At 39.6% G+C, this 19,444-nt stretch overlaps 2 protein-coding genes and 1 pseudogene across 2 annotated transcripts; all 3 read left to right on the top strand.

Moving 5' to 3' along the window:
* Window positions 1-618: 618 nt before the first annotated feature.
* Window positions 619-1,348, top strand: LOC119541988 (annotated as a pseudogene).
* A 6,472-nt stretch (window positions 1,349-7,820) lies between these two features.
* Window positions 7,821-8,744, top strand: LOC119541987 (olfactory receptor 8S1-like). The gene has a single exon (XM_037846430.1). The coding sequence runs from the start codon at window positions 7,821-7,823 to the stop codon at window positions 8,742-8,744; it is 924 nt and encodes a 307-aa protein (XP_037702358.1).
* Window positions 8,745-15,682: 6,938 nt separating this feature from the next.
* On the top strand, window positions 15,683-16,606 carry LOC119541986 (olfactory receptor 8S1-like). Its single transcript, XM_037846429.1, has one exon. It carries the CDS (start codon window positions 15,683-15,685, stop codon window positions 16,604-16,606), a length of 924 nt encoding a protein of 307 aa, XP_037702357.1.
* Window positions 16,607-19,444: the final 2,838 nt, after the last annotated feature.

Raw genomic sequence — 19,444 nt, 5'->3', positions numbered from 1 at the left:
TGGCTTTCAACATTTTAAAACCCATTGTTTGAATTATTAACTCTTTAACAAACTCTTTGAAAATTCATTATATGCTTGAACATAGAAACCCTAGAAACTCAAGGCCCAGTGAATTTCCCAGTCTGGGGTTATCACCACTCATTTAATAAAAATGATGGATAGTTTGGAAATTGACAGAAGTGACGGTTGCATGTTATTGTGAAACTAATTAACAGTGCTGAATTCTAGGTGAATGTGGTGGGAAAAGGGAGTTTAGAGTCATGTATGTCACCGGAAGGAAGCTGGAGTTTAAAACATGGGGATGTATAACACAGCGGCTCTTGTGGTGGACAATGTCTGGTTAACTGTACAAATATTTTTTAAAAAAATTTCATGAACTAGAACTAATATATGACATTATTACAAGGAATTAATAATAGACGGGTATTGGGACAAAATGTGCATATAGCAAACTACGGACTATAGTTTACAGTAATAGCTTAATATTCCTTCATCAACAGTAACAAATGTACCACACCAACACTATGGGTCAATAATAAGGGGGGTTCGCCCTTGCTCTCGCAGCATTTACTTCTTTCCCCAGTGGCTCCACCCACCATTGTAGGCCAATATTCCAATATGGAGCATGTCTTTACCCTGTTAGAACCCTGCTTCCCAGTGGGAATTTGAAGTACTGCCTTTTGATTCTGAACCAGCCTTTGGACGACTGTTTTCGTCATCTTTGGAGCAAAGCTCTTTTAAAAGCCTGGGCTGATGGAGGTGCTGATCGCTTATATGATATCACCAAAGGAGAGTGGGAAAGCTTTCTGCCTGAATTCATCAATGGAAATTTTGATTCTATTAAGCCTGAAGTCAGAGATTACTAAAATATTAAGGGTTGTGTGCTGATTTCAACTCCTGATCAAGAACACACTGACTTTACCAAGTGCCTCCAAGTGCTCCAAAAGAAGATAGAACAAAAAAAACCTACAGGTTGATATGATTGTGACACTGGGAGGACTTGGTGGACATTTTGACCAGATTATGGCATCTGTGAGCTCCGTATTTCAGGCAATGGATATCACTTCTTTGTCAATTATAATATTCAAGAGAAATCTCTCATCTACCTGCTCTAATCAGGAAAGCACAAGTTGCATGTAAACACTGGAATGGATAGTGATTGGTATGGTCTTATAGCTGTTAGGCAGCCTTGCAATCAGGTTACCAAAACAAGCCTAAAGTGGAACCTCATCAGTCATGTGCTTGGTTTTGGAATACTGGTCGGCACTTCTGATACCTACAGTGGATCCGGGTAGTCACTGGGGAAACTCAACAGCGGCTCCTCTGGACCACGGCCATCCAAGACTAACCTATCAACCAGCATCCCTAGGTGTGCTTCTACCCTACCTCATTGTCAATGATTTATTGCTCAATAAGAACAGTTCACCTGGTTTTACCAGAAACTACACTTCCCCAGGAAGCCCACCAGTTCAGATAATCCAGGCAATGTTATAAATGACAGATCTGAATTTTGCAGTGAAGACAAAATTGTTATTTGTTAGGAAAGTAAATAAGCTCTATTGTTTTCAGTTGGAAAGTCACATGAATCATTCTATTATAAAATTCAGTGCTGATTATTCTTTACTGTGTTATTAATCATTTTATCTTAGAAAATTGTTTTTAATTTTGAAGCCAATAAAACTCCTTGGACTCACCCTGCTGGCCGTACTTAAATGCCTTTAACAACAAGGGCTACTTCTGAATTTTTTTAATATTATATTTCTCCATATAATTTATATCACCTTTTATTGGAAAAAAAATCTTTCCTCATTGGGATGTTAAAACTACACTATTTCATTCTGGCCTATTACTGTACCTGGTATTGTCTTTTAAAAATTAAATCAAGTCATTGACCTAAGTATTAAATTTGAGAACAGGTAATTATGTAAGTTATAGGTGAAGAGAGAAATGACGTGAAAGATAATTCTTGAAGCCCATCCCACTCACATATTAATCCCCAAACTCAACTTGAAATAAATGCCCTAAACTTTAGTGGAATGACTGATCAATATTGCCCCCATCTTAATTAAAACATAGATTAAAAGTTGTGCAGCAGAAGCAAGCATAAAAATTCATTTTATCTGGCACCTCAGACTGAAAAATATTTGGCTCATACAGCACAATTTTATCCAAATACAGTTTGACAGTTTATGGGGATAAACGAACATGGTATAATAAAGAGCCTAGTGCTGACAGCCTGTGTTTTCGTCACAGTCTTGCCATTCACCTATGTTCCTGAACCCCTTTCCTCATCTGTAAAATGGAAGGGAATGGGGTTGGACTGATAAATCTGAGGTGCCTTCCCACACTCAAAATGTAAATTCTGGCACTTTGCAGTTGTAAGGCAGATAATGCACCTGGTTGCTGATACAGCCAGGTGAAACAACCTGGCCCATTGAATATATTCAAGTTTCTCTTATAATGGGACCCTTTCCATTATATGTATTTAATAAACCAATTGTTGCCATAAAAAATAATGATTTAAACATGAACCTGCCCAACATTTTTATATACACACAATCCCTATACTCCTGTAAGGAAAGGGACCAGTAGCTGTTTTCTTCTTTGTGCTAACAACTTTGATTATGAAAGGGCAGTGTGAGGCTAAGATTGCAAATAGAAAATGATAGGAGATCAGTGGAACTAACATGCAGTTCTGAACAGTTGCTCATTAAAAAAAATTAATTTTATGCAAATAGATGTGAGATGTCAAATAAAAATATTTAATTATCAAAAATAATAATAAGAGGGCATAAATGGTATGGGAAATTTTGAGTTTCCTTTTTTCTTTTTCTTCTTTTTATGGAGAAATAAAAATGTAAATTGACCATGGTGATGAATGTACAACTATGTGATGGTCTGTGAGCCATTGATTGTATACTTTGGATTTTTTACATGGTATGTGAATATATATCAATAAATTTGCATTAAAAATATATGATGGATAATCCTGTTGTGAATATGAGAAAACCTGTATGTACACAAGCAAATGATGTGACTTGGTAGAGAGCCTCAGTGCAGCTCTTTAGAGAATTACCAAAGGCCATGAACAGCCCCATTGTGCCATGAGGAAAATGCCTGTATGCAGTGGAACAAATTCTTTAAAATCCCTTTCTTACTATCCTCTTTTCACTCCCCACAAGCTTAATAATGGTTCATTTCTAGGCAAAAATAATTGCCTTAATTCAGATACATCAAATACTGCCCTGCACAGGAGCCTCATGGGCCTTCTACTAAGTTTAACTTTCTAGTTAACTTGAAAGTGTGTAGTTAGTGAGTCCAGGGCTTCACTTCAGCCTGAGGCTTCGGGGAATACAGGGCATTGGCCCAGCATCCCCTGAGGACTGGACCCAGCCCCTGCAGCCCAAGCACAGGGAGGGTCTGAGTGGTTCCCAGTAGAGAGTTCTTCCTGCAGGTGATGCTCTCAGCACCGTGTTCAGACTCACAGGAAATAAATGAACACAGGCCAGGTTACTGGACCTGAGAGCACATAAGGAAGATTCAATGAAATGCATGCCAGGTGTTCCAAAAGTGATCTCCTTTAGAGACACTGCTCTTCTCTATTCATGTAGTGACATGCATTGCAGAATACCACTTTGGTTAAGGTACTGAAGAGAATAATCTCAACTTGGTGGTGATTACACAGCTTCTAGAACGTGATCTATGCTAATGTTCTGCACTTATGAACAGCAAGAGAAAAGGCTGTCTGCTATGCTGAGAGTCGCCTGTGACACGAGTTCACTTACGGGGAGATTTTACCTATGATGTGTCCACCCATGTTGGGAAACCCAGAACACTCAAAGGCCACCTTCTCCAGGAAAAGCCAAGAACAGGATAACATCTTCTCTAACTCTCTGATTTCACTCCTATTTTTCTTCCTGGTAAGTGCTCTATCTGTTTTAATTTTGCTGCCCATTGCCTCTCTCACACACATCCCCTGCCACTTAAAGATCCATTCCACTTCTTCCTAAGTCTGAGGACCCCCTCCACCCTCTTCTCTCAGCTGGAGATGAAAACTTCCTGCACCTTGGCAGGCATTCTCCTCCATAGCATTGGGCCCTGAGCTTCCTGGTCTCCCCAAACAGTGCATTTGTCCCAACAGCCTTGGAAAGCATCTCAAAGTTCTCACTTCCCTCCCTGTGTAACAATGAGGACGTGGGTATCTCACAGGCTGGCACAAATCTGCTCCTGCCTCAGCATCCCTAAGCATTACAGAAAGTGCAACCAGGAATGAAACTAGCATATCAGAAAGGGTTGCTGAAGTTTTGGAGCTACTTATTCCCCCTGCTTGCCCAGAACTCCAATCAGGAGAACTGCCATTAAATGTCTTCATTTATTGAACGACCTCATATGTAGGCATGACTAAGGCACTGTGAATCATGTGAGAGTGCACAGGAGCAGAGAGCTCTGAAAATAATTTCAAGGAATGACTGTACCTTGGTCCCCTCCTGCATCCACCGTTAGAATCCTTCCCCCAGTCAGTTTCCTCCCTGTGCACTGAGCATGTGAATGTGGCGCCTCAGCCCCCTGGCTCCCTCAAGCCGCCTTGTCCAAGCTGAACTTCCACACAACCCCACCCCTCATTGCCTCATGCCAGAATTAGCTCAAACACCAATACCAGAAGGCACGTTGCTGGGTACCTAAATAATATCTCATGTGATGTCCACCCACTTTGAAGTAGCTGACCCTTTGTCAAGAACAGGCAACTAAGTACAATCCCTGTCAGTGTTAATTCTAGTGACTTTGGACGGATCTTTAAGTCAATGAAATGAATGTGTAAATTCTGCATTAAAGGTTGAGTAAAAAATGCTTATTTTAGTGAGTCTTCTTGAAACCTATAAAATAGATATACTCAATATCGAGCTTCATCTCTTTGTAGGAGAAGTTCATCAAATCACCAGGGTAACCATGGATATGAAGTGTCCGTGCTAGAATAATGGTGAGGTAGGACTTGTCTAAAATCCTTCTGAAATCTTTGCATCTTCTACCTCTCTCTGTGATCAATCTTCCTACCTTTCCCTTCATGCTTTTAATGTTCTAATCCCATTTTCTAAAGCCGGCATCTATCTTTCATATCTCACATGAATTGAAGCCAGTATTTCCCTTCTATAGAGTACCCAAGCTTCCAGTTATTTTCATGTTTAATTGATCTAGGCTTTAAATTCAAAGATTTGTCTCTGGTTATTAAAGAAACCTCAAAGGTCAGTTTGATTACATCATACTCACAAAATGTAGATACAAAGCTAGACAGAAAATGTTTCTCCAGAAATTCTACTGTGTTCTTAATATGAGAGCTTGATGCCCAATGGGACAGTAGGCCAGCCCCCTCATGAGTCAAATGGAAGAATGGAAACAATTTTCAGAATAGCCCTATCCACTAAATTATCAGGAAGAACGGCTTCAATTTATCATTTTATTTTGCTTGTGTTTATTCCAGACAAAAGGTTAGCTTTAAACAGTATATTCAATTTTATCTATGCAGATCTTCAAAAGTACCTTCCACAGCAAGTCATTCTTCATCATCACTGGAGCTCAGCACACAAAGGTGAATACTGCCCTGTTGTCCCAGCTCACAGGTAACCTGGACCTGGATCTATGATGGGCTTAAGCTTGGGTTGTTTGCTACTATGTCTAGGAGTTAAGTTTCTCATGAGGGGATAGCACCTGGTTTTAGATTTTTAGTAAGGCAGGAGGAGCCAGAAGTTAGCTCTCTGAATCTGCAGGATTAAATTTTGTGAATCGAGAAGGCTGTCTGGGCAGTTTGTGAACTGCCAAACAAAGGCAGAATACTGGTAAATTAGCCTAAAAATGTCCAGTCCCAGCAAGTCATCAGACAGGACAACGACTTACTAGAAGGCTACATAATTTATGGTTCAAATGGCTCTACGTTGCCATTACCTCTAAAATAAAGTGACTATCATCAGGGTTCTTTTGGAAGCACACCTGAGACCTAGGGCAATACGATGCAAGAAAAGCTTAGGAAAAACCATGAGATATTTTCCCTCTACCCTTCAGGGGACAATAAAAGACTAACATGTACACAACACAAATGCAAGCAGTGTCTTGCAAAATGGCAAGAGTGCTTAGGGCTTCTACAAAATGAGAGCACATCAGAAGTGTCACAGTGACATAAGAGGACATAGCCAATGCAGAGAATAGCATCCTTGAAATTCAGCATTTGTAGTCATGTGCATCATAGGTAGGAATCATGACAACTTTTTTTTGAACAGTACTATCTGCAACACTGCTGCCTGACATTAGTGCTATTTGGGGCAATGAAATGAAAGCAGAATATTAGGCTTGGAGTACTGAAGTGGTCTTGTATGAGGCAAACAAGAATCACGTCTCAGAATAATCTGAGAGGTATAGTCTGATGCTAACATAGAATGAGTGTGCACAGAGCCAGAGAAATGCTCATTTGTGCTGGTTACTTTTAAGATGTGGTCCATGACCTCAAAGAGCTCACAGTCCAGAGAGAGAAACTGAGATACCTGTGTAACCTTAAGTGAATAAAAAAAGTAAAATTCAGGCTATTACATAAGGTACCTGAGAGCAAGGAGCCACTTGATTTGAACAAAGAGCTGTAGGTTGAGAAGAGGGAACAGTTAGAACAGGCTGCAAGAAAAGAGTAGGATTTCTATGAAGCTGGATTTGCATGAAGGGCCACAAGAGTTTGGATCTATGCATCAAAGGAGATGAATATTTGAAAGGAAAACAATGTGAGCAAAGACACAGAAACAAACAGACCTTTCTGCATGAGAAGCAGCCAAAGTGGCTGAAAGGTAGGTTAAGGGCAGATGAGGAAGAAGTCTGAAGAACTAATCAGGGTACAAAACGTGGTCTTCATTCCTATGGACAAAGTCTATGCACTGGGCCACTGATTAGGAAACAAATGAAATTGATTTCCTGGTTCTTCTACTTGTTTTCAGCATATTACAGAATCATCCTGAATATCAGATTTCTCATGGATGAAATGGGGATAAGATTGCCTAACCTAGGAATCAGAATTGCCTGGATATTCTCTCAGATTTGTCATGAGAACCAGTTGACACAGTGGTTGGGATAGTGCTCTGTATATAATCAAGTCCTATTAAAATTAAATACAATGTATGGGAAATAAGGAGAAGAGCCAAAACATGACTTTCATGGACCCTAGAAAGAGTTTCCTTCCTGGGCCCTTTCTTTGAATAAAAAATATTAAAAATTATACTTGATGATTACATTGCTATAAAGACAAATATGTTCACTTTTTTCTTCTGACATTAAAAGAGATGAAAACATTTTATGATTCCCAGAAGAATTATGAGTTCTAGGCTCTGGGCCTCTTGTTCCCAATGGATAAGCCAGAAAGGTAAGGAACGATTGAACTATTTTGAGGGGGAAAAATGAATGATATGTGGAAATTGAGGAAAGAAGAGGTTTAGGAAATCACTACATGGATGGGCTAGAACTTTTAAGGATTTCAGAACTGTAGGAAGAGACCAGTGGAAGCTAAACACCACAGCTGTGGAAGTGGGCCTTTATTCTTCCAATAAATCCCCATTGAACAGGAATAAGAATCTCTGAAGTATGTGAAGACCATCATACAAGATGGGCCATAGACAAGACAGGATAACAATTCTTACTTAGACACAGTGAGGGCAGCTTTAGATGTTTGAGCGGAGTCCAGGCAATGTAGGAAGGGGTATATAAGAAAAAGCGGTGATATCCTGAAGGAGAAAGGAACAATCAGTGGAGAACTCACCCCATCTTCCTACTTTATTCCAAGGAAATGTCTCTAAATGGCCTTGAGGAACCACAGCACAGTCACCGAGTTTATTCTCATGGGGCTGTCTGCCGACCCCCACATCGAGGCCCTGCTCTTCGTGCTCTTCCTGGTGATTTACCTCCTGACCCTGATGGGGAACCTGATGCTGCTGCTGGTGATCAGAGCTGATTCCCACCTCCACACACCCATGTACTTCTTCTTGAGTAATCTATCATTCCTGGACCTCTGCTTCTCTTCTGTCACGGTGCCCAAGCTGCTGGTGGACCTCCTGTCTAAAAAGAAAACCATCTCAGTTAAGGGCTGCCTGGCTCAGGTCTTCTTTGTGTTCATCACTGCAGGGACTGAAGCATTTCTGCTCTCAGTGATGGCCTATGACCGCTATGCTGCCATCTGCCACCCACTGCTCTATGCACAGGTGATGAGCCACCAGTTCTGTGTCAGGCTGGTGTTGGTCTCATGGGGCTTGGCCGGTCTCAATTCAGTTGTCATTGTGCTCCTGGCTGTTAGTCTGGACTTCTGTGGGGACCAAATCATACACCACTACATCTGTGAGCTGCCCTCTCTCTTCCCTCTGTCTTGCTCTGATATCTCCATCAATATCGATATCCTGATCTGCATCATCTTACTGCATGGGTTTGGAACTTCCCTCCCCATCTTCTTCTCTTATGCCCGCATTATCTCCACAATTTTCACCATCAGTTCTACTACAGGCAGAAGCAAGGCCTTCAACACCTGCTCCTCCCACCTCATTGCAGTGATCCTGTTTTTTGGCTCAGGTTTGATTCGCTATCTCAATCCCACCTCTGGTTCCACCCTGGATTTGCTTTTCTCTGTGCAGTACAGTGTGGTCACACCCATGGTGAATCCCCTCATCTACAGCCTAAAGAATAAGGAAGTGAAGGCAGCAGTGAAAAGGACACTGGAGAAATATCTTTAATATTTTCGTTAGTGAACAAGGACACAGAATGGTAGGAAATGAGTTTGCATTGCTAAGGACTTGAACTTCTCATAGAATTCCATTACACTAACTTGAAAGGACCCAAAAACCACCCACTCCGTGGTTATTATTGATAATGAAAAATAAAATATATGCAATTCTATCTTGTTTTATATCTATAGACTATAGTCTATATTCACTTTTGTTCTCTCTTCCTCCTCTACCACCTTCTTTCTAAAACTCATAATTAAATGTTGGATCTCCTGAATTGATCATTTATGTATCTTACCTTTTCACCCTTATGATTTTTTCTGTTTTATTGACTACTTTGTTGAAGTTGGATTGAATTTATTTTCTCCAACAATTTTAAACCATTTTATTTCTTCCACTTTATATAGGTCCTTAGCCTTTCTTTATGAATTGCCTCTGCCACATGGTGTCCACTGGTTCTTCTCTCCCAGGTTTCATTGCCTTCAGCTTCTGGCTTTTATCTCTTACCTTCTGGGGCTTTTTCAGGGTCTCTCTGTGCTTTCATAGTCTTTTAAAGGACTCTAGTAAGAGGATAACACACACCCTGAGTGAGGTGGGTCAGATTTAAATTAAGATCCTACTCACCAAAAAATCCTGCTTACTGTGGCTCCACAAAGGTATGATTAGCTTCAAACCATCACACTCACCAAGAACGAAGCACTCCATGAAATCTATTCTCCATTATGTCATCCCCAGACATTTTTCACACTAATAAATGTGAAATTCTCTTAGTCTTTCTGGTGACTGGTGGCCTAAATTAAATACTGCGTATCAAAAATATCTATTGCTTGTGAATCATGCTCTGCTTCATCTTATACAAGTCACTTTCATTTTCTCATTGAATAAACAAAGGATTAAACCATATGAGATGGTTTAAATATATTTTACCCTGAATACATTGTTTAAAAAAAACTTCCCTAAAAACATAAGCAAATAAAAGTGGTTAAAGCATAGCTGCTCAGGATTAACTGAGAGATGGAGAATAAGAGAACACCTTTTACCAGCCTCCCAGTAAATCTACCTGAAACCCCTAATGCCCGATGTTCCCCTTCCTCAGTAACTACAGCTAGATGGTTTCTATTGCTCCTCAAATATTGTTAAGTCCTAAAGTGCCAGGCATGGTAAAGGCTTTTCCCTTATTTACACCTCATATTTACAGAGGCAATGCCAGCCAATGAGCAACATTTATCAAACAAAGCAAAGTCATACCAAATTGGCCTTTGTTACAAAGAATAAGGTTTACTCCTAAGAACTGAGCAATGTTTGCTAACACACAATCAGATATTAAGTAATCAGTAACAACTGGGTTTAATTTTTCTCAAAGGATGACTTTAAAATATAATGCCTATATACCCCTAGGTGGGCTTAGGTAGATGAGAAGGAACATGTCTTATTATCTTCGAAACCCAATCTTATGTCTATACTTGACGTTTTATGGAAATGTTAAGTGAACTAACATTCTGTTGAATTTGGCATGGCCTAAATTGAATTAATGATTAACTGTACTCTGTTATTTGTAAGTCAATTCCAATAATATGTTGATGAATCTTTCCTGCTTCAAATAAGAAATAAAATATTTTGACTTTTGAACTTTTAAAACCCATTCTTTGAATTATTAATAATTCATTGCATGTTCAAATTATTAACTCTTTAACAAACTCAGAAAATTCATTACATGCTTCTAATATAGGAACTCTAGAAACACAGGCCCTGTGAATTTCCCAGGCTGGGGTTAGTGTCTCTATTTAATAAATATGATGGATAATCCTGTTTTGAATACGAGAAAAACCTGTATGCACACAACAAAATGACCAGTGACTTGGTAGTGTGCCAAAGTGCAGCTCCCTTAAGAATTCCTAAAGGCCATGCTCAGCCTCATTGTTTCATGAAGAAAATGTCCCTTTTCCAAAGGAATATATTCTTTAAAATCCTCTTTTCATTCGCCACAAGCTTAATAATGGATATTTTCTCGGTTTTCAATAATTGCCTTAATTCAGAAATTCCAAATACTGCCCTGCACAGAATCCCCATGGGCCTTCTACTAAGTTTAACTTTCTAGTTAACTTGAAACTGTAGTTAGTGAGTCCAGAGGTCGATTTCAGACTAAAGCTTTGGGGAATACAGTGCACAGGACCAGCATCCCCTGAGGACTGGACCCAGCCCCTGCAGCCCAAGCACAGGGAGGGTCTGAGTGGTCCCAGTAGAGAGTTCTTCCTGCAGGTGATGCTCTCAGCACCATATTCAGATTCACAGCAAATAAATGAAGGTCAGGTTACTGGACCTGAGAGCACATAAGGAAGATTCAATGGAATGCATGCCACATGTTCCAAAAGTGATCTCCTTTAGAGACATTGCTCTTCTCTATTCATGTAGTGATGTGCATTGCAGAACACCACTTTGGTTAAGGTACTAAAGAGAATAATCACAACTTGGTGGTGATTCTACAGCTTCTAGAACCTGATCTATGCTAATGTTCTGCACTTATGAACAGCAAGAGAAAAGGCTATCTGCCATGTTGAGAGCAATCGCCCATGACACCAGTTCTCTTATGGGGAGATTTTATCAATGATGTGTCCACTCGTGATGGGAAACCCAGAACACTCAAGGGCCACCTCCTCCTGCAAAAGCCAGGAACAGGTAATATCTTATCTAATTCTCTGATTTATCCCCTATTTTCTTCCCAGTAAGTGCTCTATTTGTTTTAATTTTGCTGCCCCTTGTCTCCCACACCCACACCCCTGCCACTTAAAAATCCATTCCATTTATTCCTAAGTCTGAGTCTTCCCCTCCACCCTCTTCTCTCAGCTGGAGATGAAAACTTCCTGCGCCTTGGCAGGCATTCTCCTCCAAGCATTTGGCCCTAAGATTTCTGTTACCCCAAATGGTGCATTATCCCAGCAGACTTGGAAAGCATCTCAAATTCTCACCTCCCTCCTGGGTAACAGTTCTTTAAAAAAACACCAATATGGGAAGATAAGGGTATCTCACAGGCTGGCGTAAATCTGCTCCTGCCTCAGCATCCCTAAACATTACAGAAAGTGCAACCAGGAAAGAAATGAGGATGTCATAGAGAGGTACTGGAATTTTGGAGCTACTTATGCCCTGCTTGCCCAGAACTACAGGCAGGAGAACTGCCGTTAAATGTCTTCAGTTATTAACCCACCTCATATCTAGGCACAACTAAGGCAGTGTGGATCCTGTGAGAGTGCACAGGAGCTCAGAGCTCTGAGAATAATTTCAAGGAATGAGTCTACCCTTGGACCCCACCTGCTTCCAGCATTGGGCCCCTTCTTCCCAGCTAGTTTTCACCCCATGCACCAAACATCTGAATGTGGCACCTCAGCCCCCAGGCTCCCTCAAGCCACCTTATCCAAGCTGACCTTCCACAACACCCTTCCCTCATTTCTTCATGCCAGAATTAGTGCAAACACCAATATGAAAGGGAGAAATGGAAAGAAACAAAACTTCAGTGGCTGAGAGATTTCAAATGCAGTCAAGAGGTCATTCTGAAGGTTATCCTTATGCACTATATAGATACCCCTTTTTAGTTTTTAGTGTATTGGAATAGCTACAAGGAAATACCTGGAACTGTCGAATTGCTACCCAGTAGCCTTGATTCTTGAAGACAACTGTATAACTATGTATCTTACAAGGTGTGACTATGTGATTGTGAAAACTTTGCAGCTCACACTCCCTTTATCCAATGTATGAACAGATGAGTAGAAAAATGAGGATAAAAATTAATAGAAAATTTGGGTGGCACGGAAGCAATGCAATGCTTTAAGTGTTCTTTTCTACTTTTTTTTTTTGGATTAATGAAAATGATCAAAAATTGATTGTGATGAAGCACAACTATTCAATAGCATTTTGCACAATTGATTGTACACTGTGGATGATGGTCTGCTATGCGAATATGTCTCAATAAAACTGAATTTTAAAAAAAAAAAATACCAATATGGGAAGGCACTTTGCTGGGTACCTAAACAATGTCTCATGTGATGTTACCCCACTTTCAAGTAGCTGATCCTTAGGCAAGATCAGATAACTAGGTACCATCACTCTTAGAGTAGCTTCTTATTAACTTTAGATGGATCTTTAAGTCAATGAAATGAATGTGTAAATTTCTGTATTAAAGGTTGAGTAGAAAGATGCTTATTTTAGTGAACCTTCTTGAAACCTGTAATATAAATGTACTCAATATCGAGCTTTATCTCTTTATAGGAGAAAGTCATCAAATCAGCAGGGTAGTAATTGATATGAAGTGCCTCTGCTAGGATAATGGTGAGACAGGACTTGTCTAAAATCCTCCTGAAATCTTCTTTGCATCTTCTACCTCTCTCTGAGATCAACTTCCCTATCTTTTTTTCCTTTTAGACTTTAAATGCTCTCATCCCATGTTCTAAAGCTGTCATCTATCTTTTATATTTCAGATGAAATGAAGCCAATATTTCCCTTCTATAGAGTACCTAAGCTTCTAGTTATTTTCATGCTTAACCATCTGGACTCTAATTTCAAAGATTTCTCTCTGGTCATTAAAGAAACCTCAAATATCAGTTTAATTACTTCATCCTCACAAAAGGTAGATATAAAGCAGGACAGAAAACAGCTCTCCAGAAATTCTACAATATTCTTAATATGAGAGCTTGAAGTTCTCTGGGACACTAGGGCAGCCTCCTCATGAGTCAAGTGGAAGAACACAAACAATTTCAGAATAACCATATCCACAAATACTTTGAAATATCCAACTTATTGGGGAGAATGGCTTCAATTTATCATTTTTTGCTTGTGTATATTCCAGATAAAATATTTATTTCAACAGTATGTTCAATTTTATCTATACAGAATCCTTAAAAGTAACTTCCACAGCTGGTCATTCTTCATCATCACTGGATCTCAACCAGCAAAGGTGAACACTGCCCTGTTTGTCCCGGCTTAAAGGTAGTCCAGACCTGGATCTATGATAGCTTAAGATTGGGCTTTTTTGTTACTAGGTCCAGAAGTGACATTTCTTAGGACAAGATAGCATCTGGTCTTAGATTGCTGGCAAGGAAGGAAGGGCCAGAAGTAAGCTCTCAGAATCTGCAGAATTAAACTTTTCCTGAATCCAGAAGGCTGCCTGGGCAGTTTGTGAACTGCCAAACAAAAGCAGAATACCGGTAAGTTAGCCAAATAATATCGAGTCCAAGCAAGAGTCTTCACAAAGGACAATGACTTACTACATGATACATAATTTATGGTTCAAATGATTTTAAATTGGCATCATCTCTAATAAAAACTGCCCATCAGCATGGTCCTATCAGATGCACACCTGAAACCTAGGGCAAAGATGATGCAAGAAAAGTTTAGGGAAAATTATAAGATATTTTCACTCTACCCTTCATGGGACAATAAAAGAATAAGACGTACACAATACAAACGCAAACAGCTTCTTCCAAAATGGCAAGCTTCTACAAAAACGCGAGCTCATCAGAGGTGTTACAGTGACATAAGAGGACATGGTCAATGCAGAGAATAGCATCCTTGAAACTCAGCATTTGTAGTCATGTGCATCATAGGTAGGAATCATGACAACTTTTTTTGAACAGTACTTTGACCAATACTGCTGCCTGACATTAGTGCTATTTGGAGCAATGGAATGAAAGCAGAAGACTGATTAGGCATTGAGTACCTAAGTGATCTTATGTGAGACAAACATGAAAAATTTCTCAGAATAATCTGAGAGGTATAGTCTGATGCTAACATAGAATGAGTATGCCAGAGTCAGAGAAATGCTGATTTGTGCTGGTTACTTTTAAATATGGGGTCCATGACCTATGGGAGCTCGAAGTCCAGAGAGGGAAACTGAGATACCTGTTTAACCTTAAGTGAATAAAAAAGTAAAATTCAGGCTATGACATAGGCACCTGAGAGGAAGGAGCCACTTGATTTAAACAAGAGAGCTGTAGGTTGAGAAGAGGGTACATTTAGAACAGGCTACAAGAAAAGAGCAGGATTTCCATGAAGCTGGATGGGCCACAAGAGTTCAGACCTGCACATCAAAGGAGGTGAATATTTGAAAAGGAACAAAATGTGAGTAAAGACACAGAAACAAATAGACTTGTCTGCATGAGAAGCAGCCAAAGTGACTGAAAGGTAGGTTAAGGGCAGATGAGGAAGAAGTCTGAAGAATCATGTCAGGGTAGGAAACATGGTCTTTATTCCTGTGGATCAATCCTATGCACTAGGCCAATAATTAGGAAACAAATGGAATTGATCTTCTGGTTCTTAGTCTTGTTATGAGCATATAACAAAATCACCCTGAATATCAGAATTTCTCATGAATAAAATGGAGATTTAGCATGAGAATCAATTGAGATAGTAGTTGGAATAGTGCTCTGAATACAATAAAGTTCAATTAAAAATAAATCTGCCATTTAGGAAAGGAGGAGAAGAGCCAAATCATGACTCTCACATCCACAGAAATATTTGCCTTCCAGTGCCCCTACTTAAAATTAGAGATATTGAAAATTATACTTGATGAGTGCATTGCTATAAAGATAAATATAATCCAGACTGGAATATTTTCACTTTTTTCTTCAGACCGTAAAAGAAATGAAAACATAACCAAGGACCCTGGACAAATCATGAGTTCTAGACTTTGTTTCTATTGTTGGTAATGGATAAGTCAGCCTAAAGGAGGAGACATTAAATTATTCTGAGTGAAAAAAATATAAATGATTTCGAAATTGAGGGGAGAAGAAAAGGTTTAGGAAATCACAGTGAAGGCTGCTTTCTTTACACGTTTGAGCACTGAGTCCAGGAAACAAGGAAAACAGTGTATAAGAAGGGGTGATAGCCTGAAGGAGAAAGGAACAATCGGTGGAGTTCTCATCCCATCTGTCTACTTCATTCCAAGAAAATGTCTCTAAATGGCCTTTAGGAACCATAGCACAGTCACCGAGTTTATTCTCATGGGGCTGTCTGATGACCCCCACATCGAAGCCCTGCTTTTCATGCTCTTCCTGGTGATTTACCTCCTGACCCTGACGGGGAACCTGATGCTGCTGCTGGTGATCAGAGCTGATTCCCACCTCCACACCCCCATGTACTTCTTCCTGAGTAATCTATCATTCCTGGACCTCTGCTTCTCCTCTGTCACGGTGCCCAAGCTGCTGGTGGACCTCCTGTCTAAAAAGAAAACCATCTCAGTTAAGAGCTGCCTAGCCCAGGTCTTTTTTGTGGTCATCACTCCAGGGACTGAAGCCTGTCTGCTCTCAGTGATGGCCTATGACCGCTATGCTGCCATCTGCCACCCACTGCTCTATGCACAGGTGATGAGCCACCAGCTCTGTGTCAGGCTGGTGTTGGTCTCGTGGGGCCTGGCCAGTCTCAATTCAGTTGTCCTTGTGCTCCTGGCTGTTAGTCTGGACTTCTGTGAGGACCAAATCATACACCACTACAGCTGTGAGCTGCCCTCTCTCCTCCCTCTGTCTTGCTCTGATATCTCCATCGATATCTATATCCTGATCTGCTCCTCCTTACTGCATGGGCTTGGAACATCCCTCCCTATCTTTTTCTCTTATGCCCGCATTATCTCCATGATCTGGACCATCAGTTCTACAACAGGCAGAAGCAAGGCCTTCAATACATGCTCCTCCCACCTCATTGCAGTGATCCTGTACTTTGGCTCAGGTTTGATTCGCTATCTCATGCCTACCTCTGGTTCCTCCCTGGATTTTCTTTTCTCCTTACAGTACGGTGTGGTCTCACCCATGGTGAATCCCCTCATCTACAGTCTAAAGAACAAGGAGGTGAAAGCAGCTGTGAAAAGAACATTGAAGAAATATCTTTAATATTTTATTTAGCGAACAAAAACACAGAATGGTAGGAAATGAGTTTGCGTAGCCAAGAGCTTGAATTTAAGGTAGAATTCCATTATACTAACTTGAGGGGCCCAAGAACCACCCAGTCCTTGATTATTATTGACAACGAAAAATAAAATATATGAAATTCTATCTTGTTTTATATCTATATAACATAGTCTATATTTACTTGTGCTCTCTCTTCCACCTCCACCACTCTTTCTAGAACTCATACTTAGATGTTGATCTCCTGAATTGATCATTTATGTATCTTACCTTTTCACCCTTATGATTTTTTGTTTTATTGACTACTTTGTTGAAGATTTTATTCAATTTATTTTCTCCAACAACTTTAAACTATTCTTATTTTTTCCCTATTATATATGTCTTTAACTTTCATTTATGAAAACCTCTGCCACATGGCATCTGGTAGTCCTTCTCTCCCAGGTTTCACTGCCTTCAGTTTCTGGCTTTTCTCTCTCAGCTTCACTGGGGATTTTTCAGTGTCTTCTTTCTGTCTTTTATCCTCTTATAAAGAACTCTAGTAAGAGGAAAACACTCAACCTAAATGAGGTGGGTCACATCTTAAGTTAAAATCGTACTCACCAAAAGTTCCTGCTTACAATTGGTCCACACACAAAGGAATAGATTAGCTTTAAGAACATGATTTTCTGGGGCCCATAACAGCTTCAAACCATCACACCCATTGGTCCAGTTTGTATATATTATGTCCTCCAGAAAAAGCCATATTCTTTAATGCAATCTTGTAGGGGCAGAGGTTAATTAATGTTGATCAGATTGGAATCCTTTGAGTGTTTCCATGGAGATGCGACTCCATGATTGGATCATTTCCATGGAGGTGTTACCCCGTCATTCAGGGTAGGTGTTAATTGGATCACTGGAGTCCTATCAAGGAATTCACAGACAGAAAGACCTCAGAGCAACTGAGAGTGACATTTTGAAGAGCAGCTGCAGATAAAAGAGAACAAAACACCCCAAGAGCAACACTTAGGAGAATGTCATTTTGAAATGCAACCTTGGAGCAAGGAGACAATACCCACGTGCCTTCCCAGATAACAGAGGTTTTACAGATGCAAATGGCCTTTCTCAACTGAAGTTATCCTTTGTTGATGCCTTACCTTGGACACTTTATGGCCTTAGGATTGTAACTTTGTAACCAAATAAATACCCTTTATAAAAGCCAATCCATTTCTGCCGTTTTGCAAAAGGGCAGCACTAGCAAACGGGAACACCCACCATGAACCAAGCACGTCATAAAATCTATTCTCCATTATGACATCCCCACATTTTTTTCACACTAATAAATGTGAAATTCTTTTAGTCTTTCTAGTGGCCAGTGGCATAAATTAAATACTGAATATCAAAAATATCTATTACTTGAGAATCATGCTCTGCCACCACCCGTTTCATCTTGGACACATGACTTTCATTTTCTTATTTAATAAACAAAAAGTTAAACCAGAAGAGATCGCTAAAAAATATCTATTACTTGAGAATCATGCTCTGCCACCACCTGTTTCATCTTGGACACGTGACTTTCATTTTCTTATTTAATAAACAAAACGTTAAACCAGAAGAGATCGCTAAAACATATTTTAGCCCTGAATACATCACTTAAAAAAAAAGCTTACATAAAAACATAAGCAAATAAAAGTGATTAAAGCAGAGCTGCTCAGAATTAACTGAGAAATAGAGAGTAAGACAACTCCTTTCCCTTGCATCCCAACAAAGCTACCTGAAACCGCTAATGCACAATGTTTCCCTTCCTCAGTAACTACAGCTACATGGTTTCTATTGCTCCTCAAATAGTGTTAAGTCCTAAAATGCCAGGCATGGTAAAGGCTTTTCCCTAATTTACATCTCATATTTAAAGAGGCAGTGCCACTCAATGAGCAACATATACTAAGCAAAGCAAAGTCATACCAAATTGGCCTTTGTTACAAGGAAAAAAGTTTACTTCCAAGAACTGAGAAAGGTTCGCTAACATATAATCAGATATTAAGCAATTAGTAACAACTGGGTTTAACATTTCTCAAAGGATGACTTTAAAATATAATGCCTATATACCCCAAGAGGGCTTAGGTAGACAAGAAGAAACATGTCTTACTCTTTGAAGCCCCATCACTTGGCATTCTGAAGAAATGTTGAATGAACTATTGTTCCACTGATTTTGGCATGGTTTCAGTTGAATTAATGCAGAAATGTACCCTGTTTTGTTACTTATATGTCAATTCCAATAATATGTCAATGACTCTTCTGTCCAAATAATAAAATATTTTGACTTTTGACATTTTGAAACATATTGTTTGAATTATTAATAATTCATTGTATGTTCAAATTATTAAATATTTAACAAGAAAACACACTACATGCTTGTAATATGGAAACTCTGGAAACTCAAGGCCCAGTGAATTTCCCAGGCTGGGGTTATGTCCTCTCATTTAATAAATAAGTCCATCATATTTTTAATATGAGAAAATCCTGTATACAAACAAATAAATGAGCTGTGACTCAGTAGTTTGCCAAAACTCAGCTCCCTTGAGAATTACAAAATCCATACTCAGCACCATTGTGCTATGAGGAAAATGTCTGTTTTCCAGTGGACTACATTCTTTGAAATCCTCTCTTCAGTCCCCACAGGACTAATAATATTTCTTTTCTAGGCATAAGTAGTTGCCTTTATTCAGAAACTTCAAATACTGCTCTGAACAGAATCCCCATGTGCCTCCTACTAAGTTTAACTTTCTACTTAACTAGAAAATGGGTAGTTACTGAGTCCAGAGCTTGACTTCAGCCTGAGGCTTCAGG

The sequence above is a fragment of the Choloepus didactylus genome, chromosome 8, assembly GCF_015220235.1.
Source record: "Choloepus didactylus isolate mChoDid1 chromosome 8, mChoDid1.pri, whole genome shotgun sequence".
In the NCBI taxonomy this organism is placed as follows: domain Eukaryota; kingdom Metazoa; phylum Chordata; class Mammalia; order Pilosa; family Megalonychidae; genus Choloepus; species Choloepus didactylus.
This window is presented reverse-complemented; position numbering and strand designations above follow the sequence as displayed.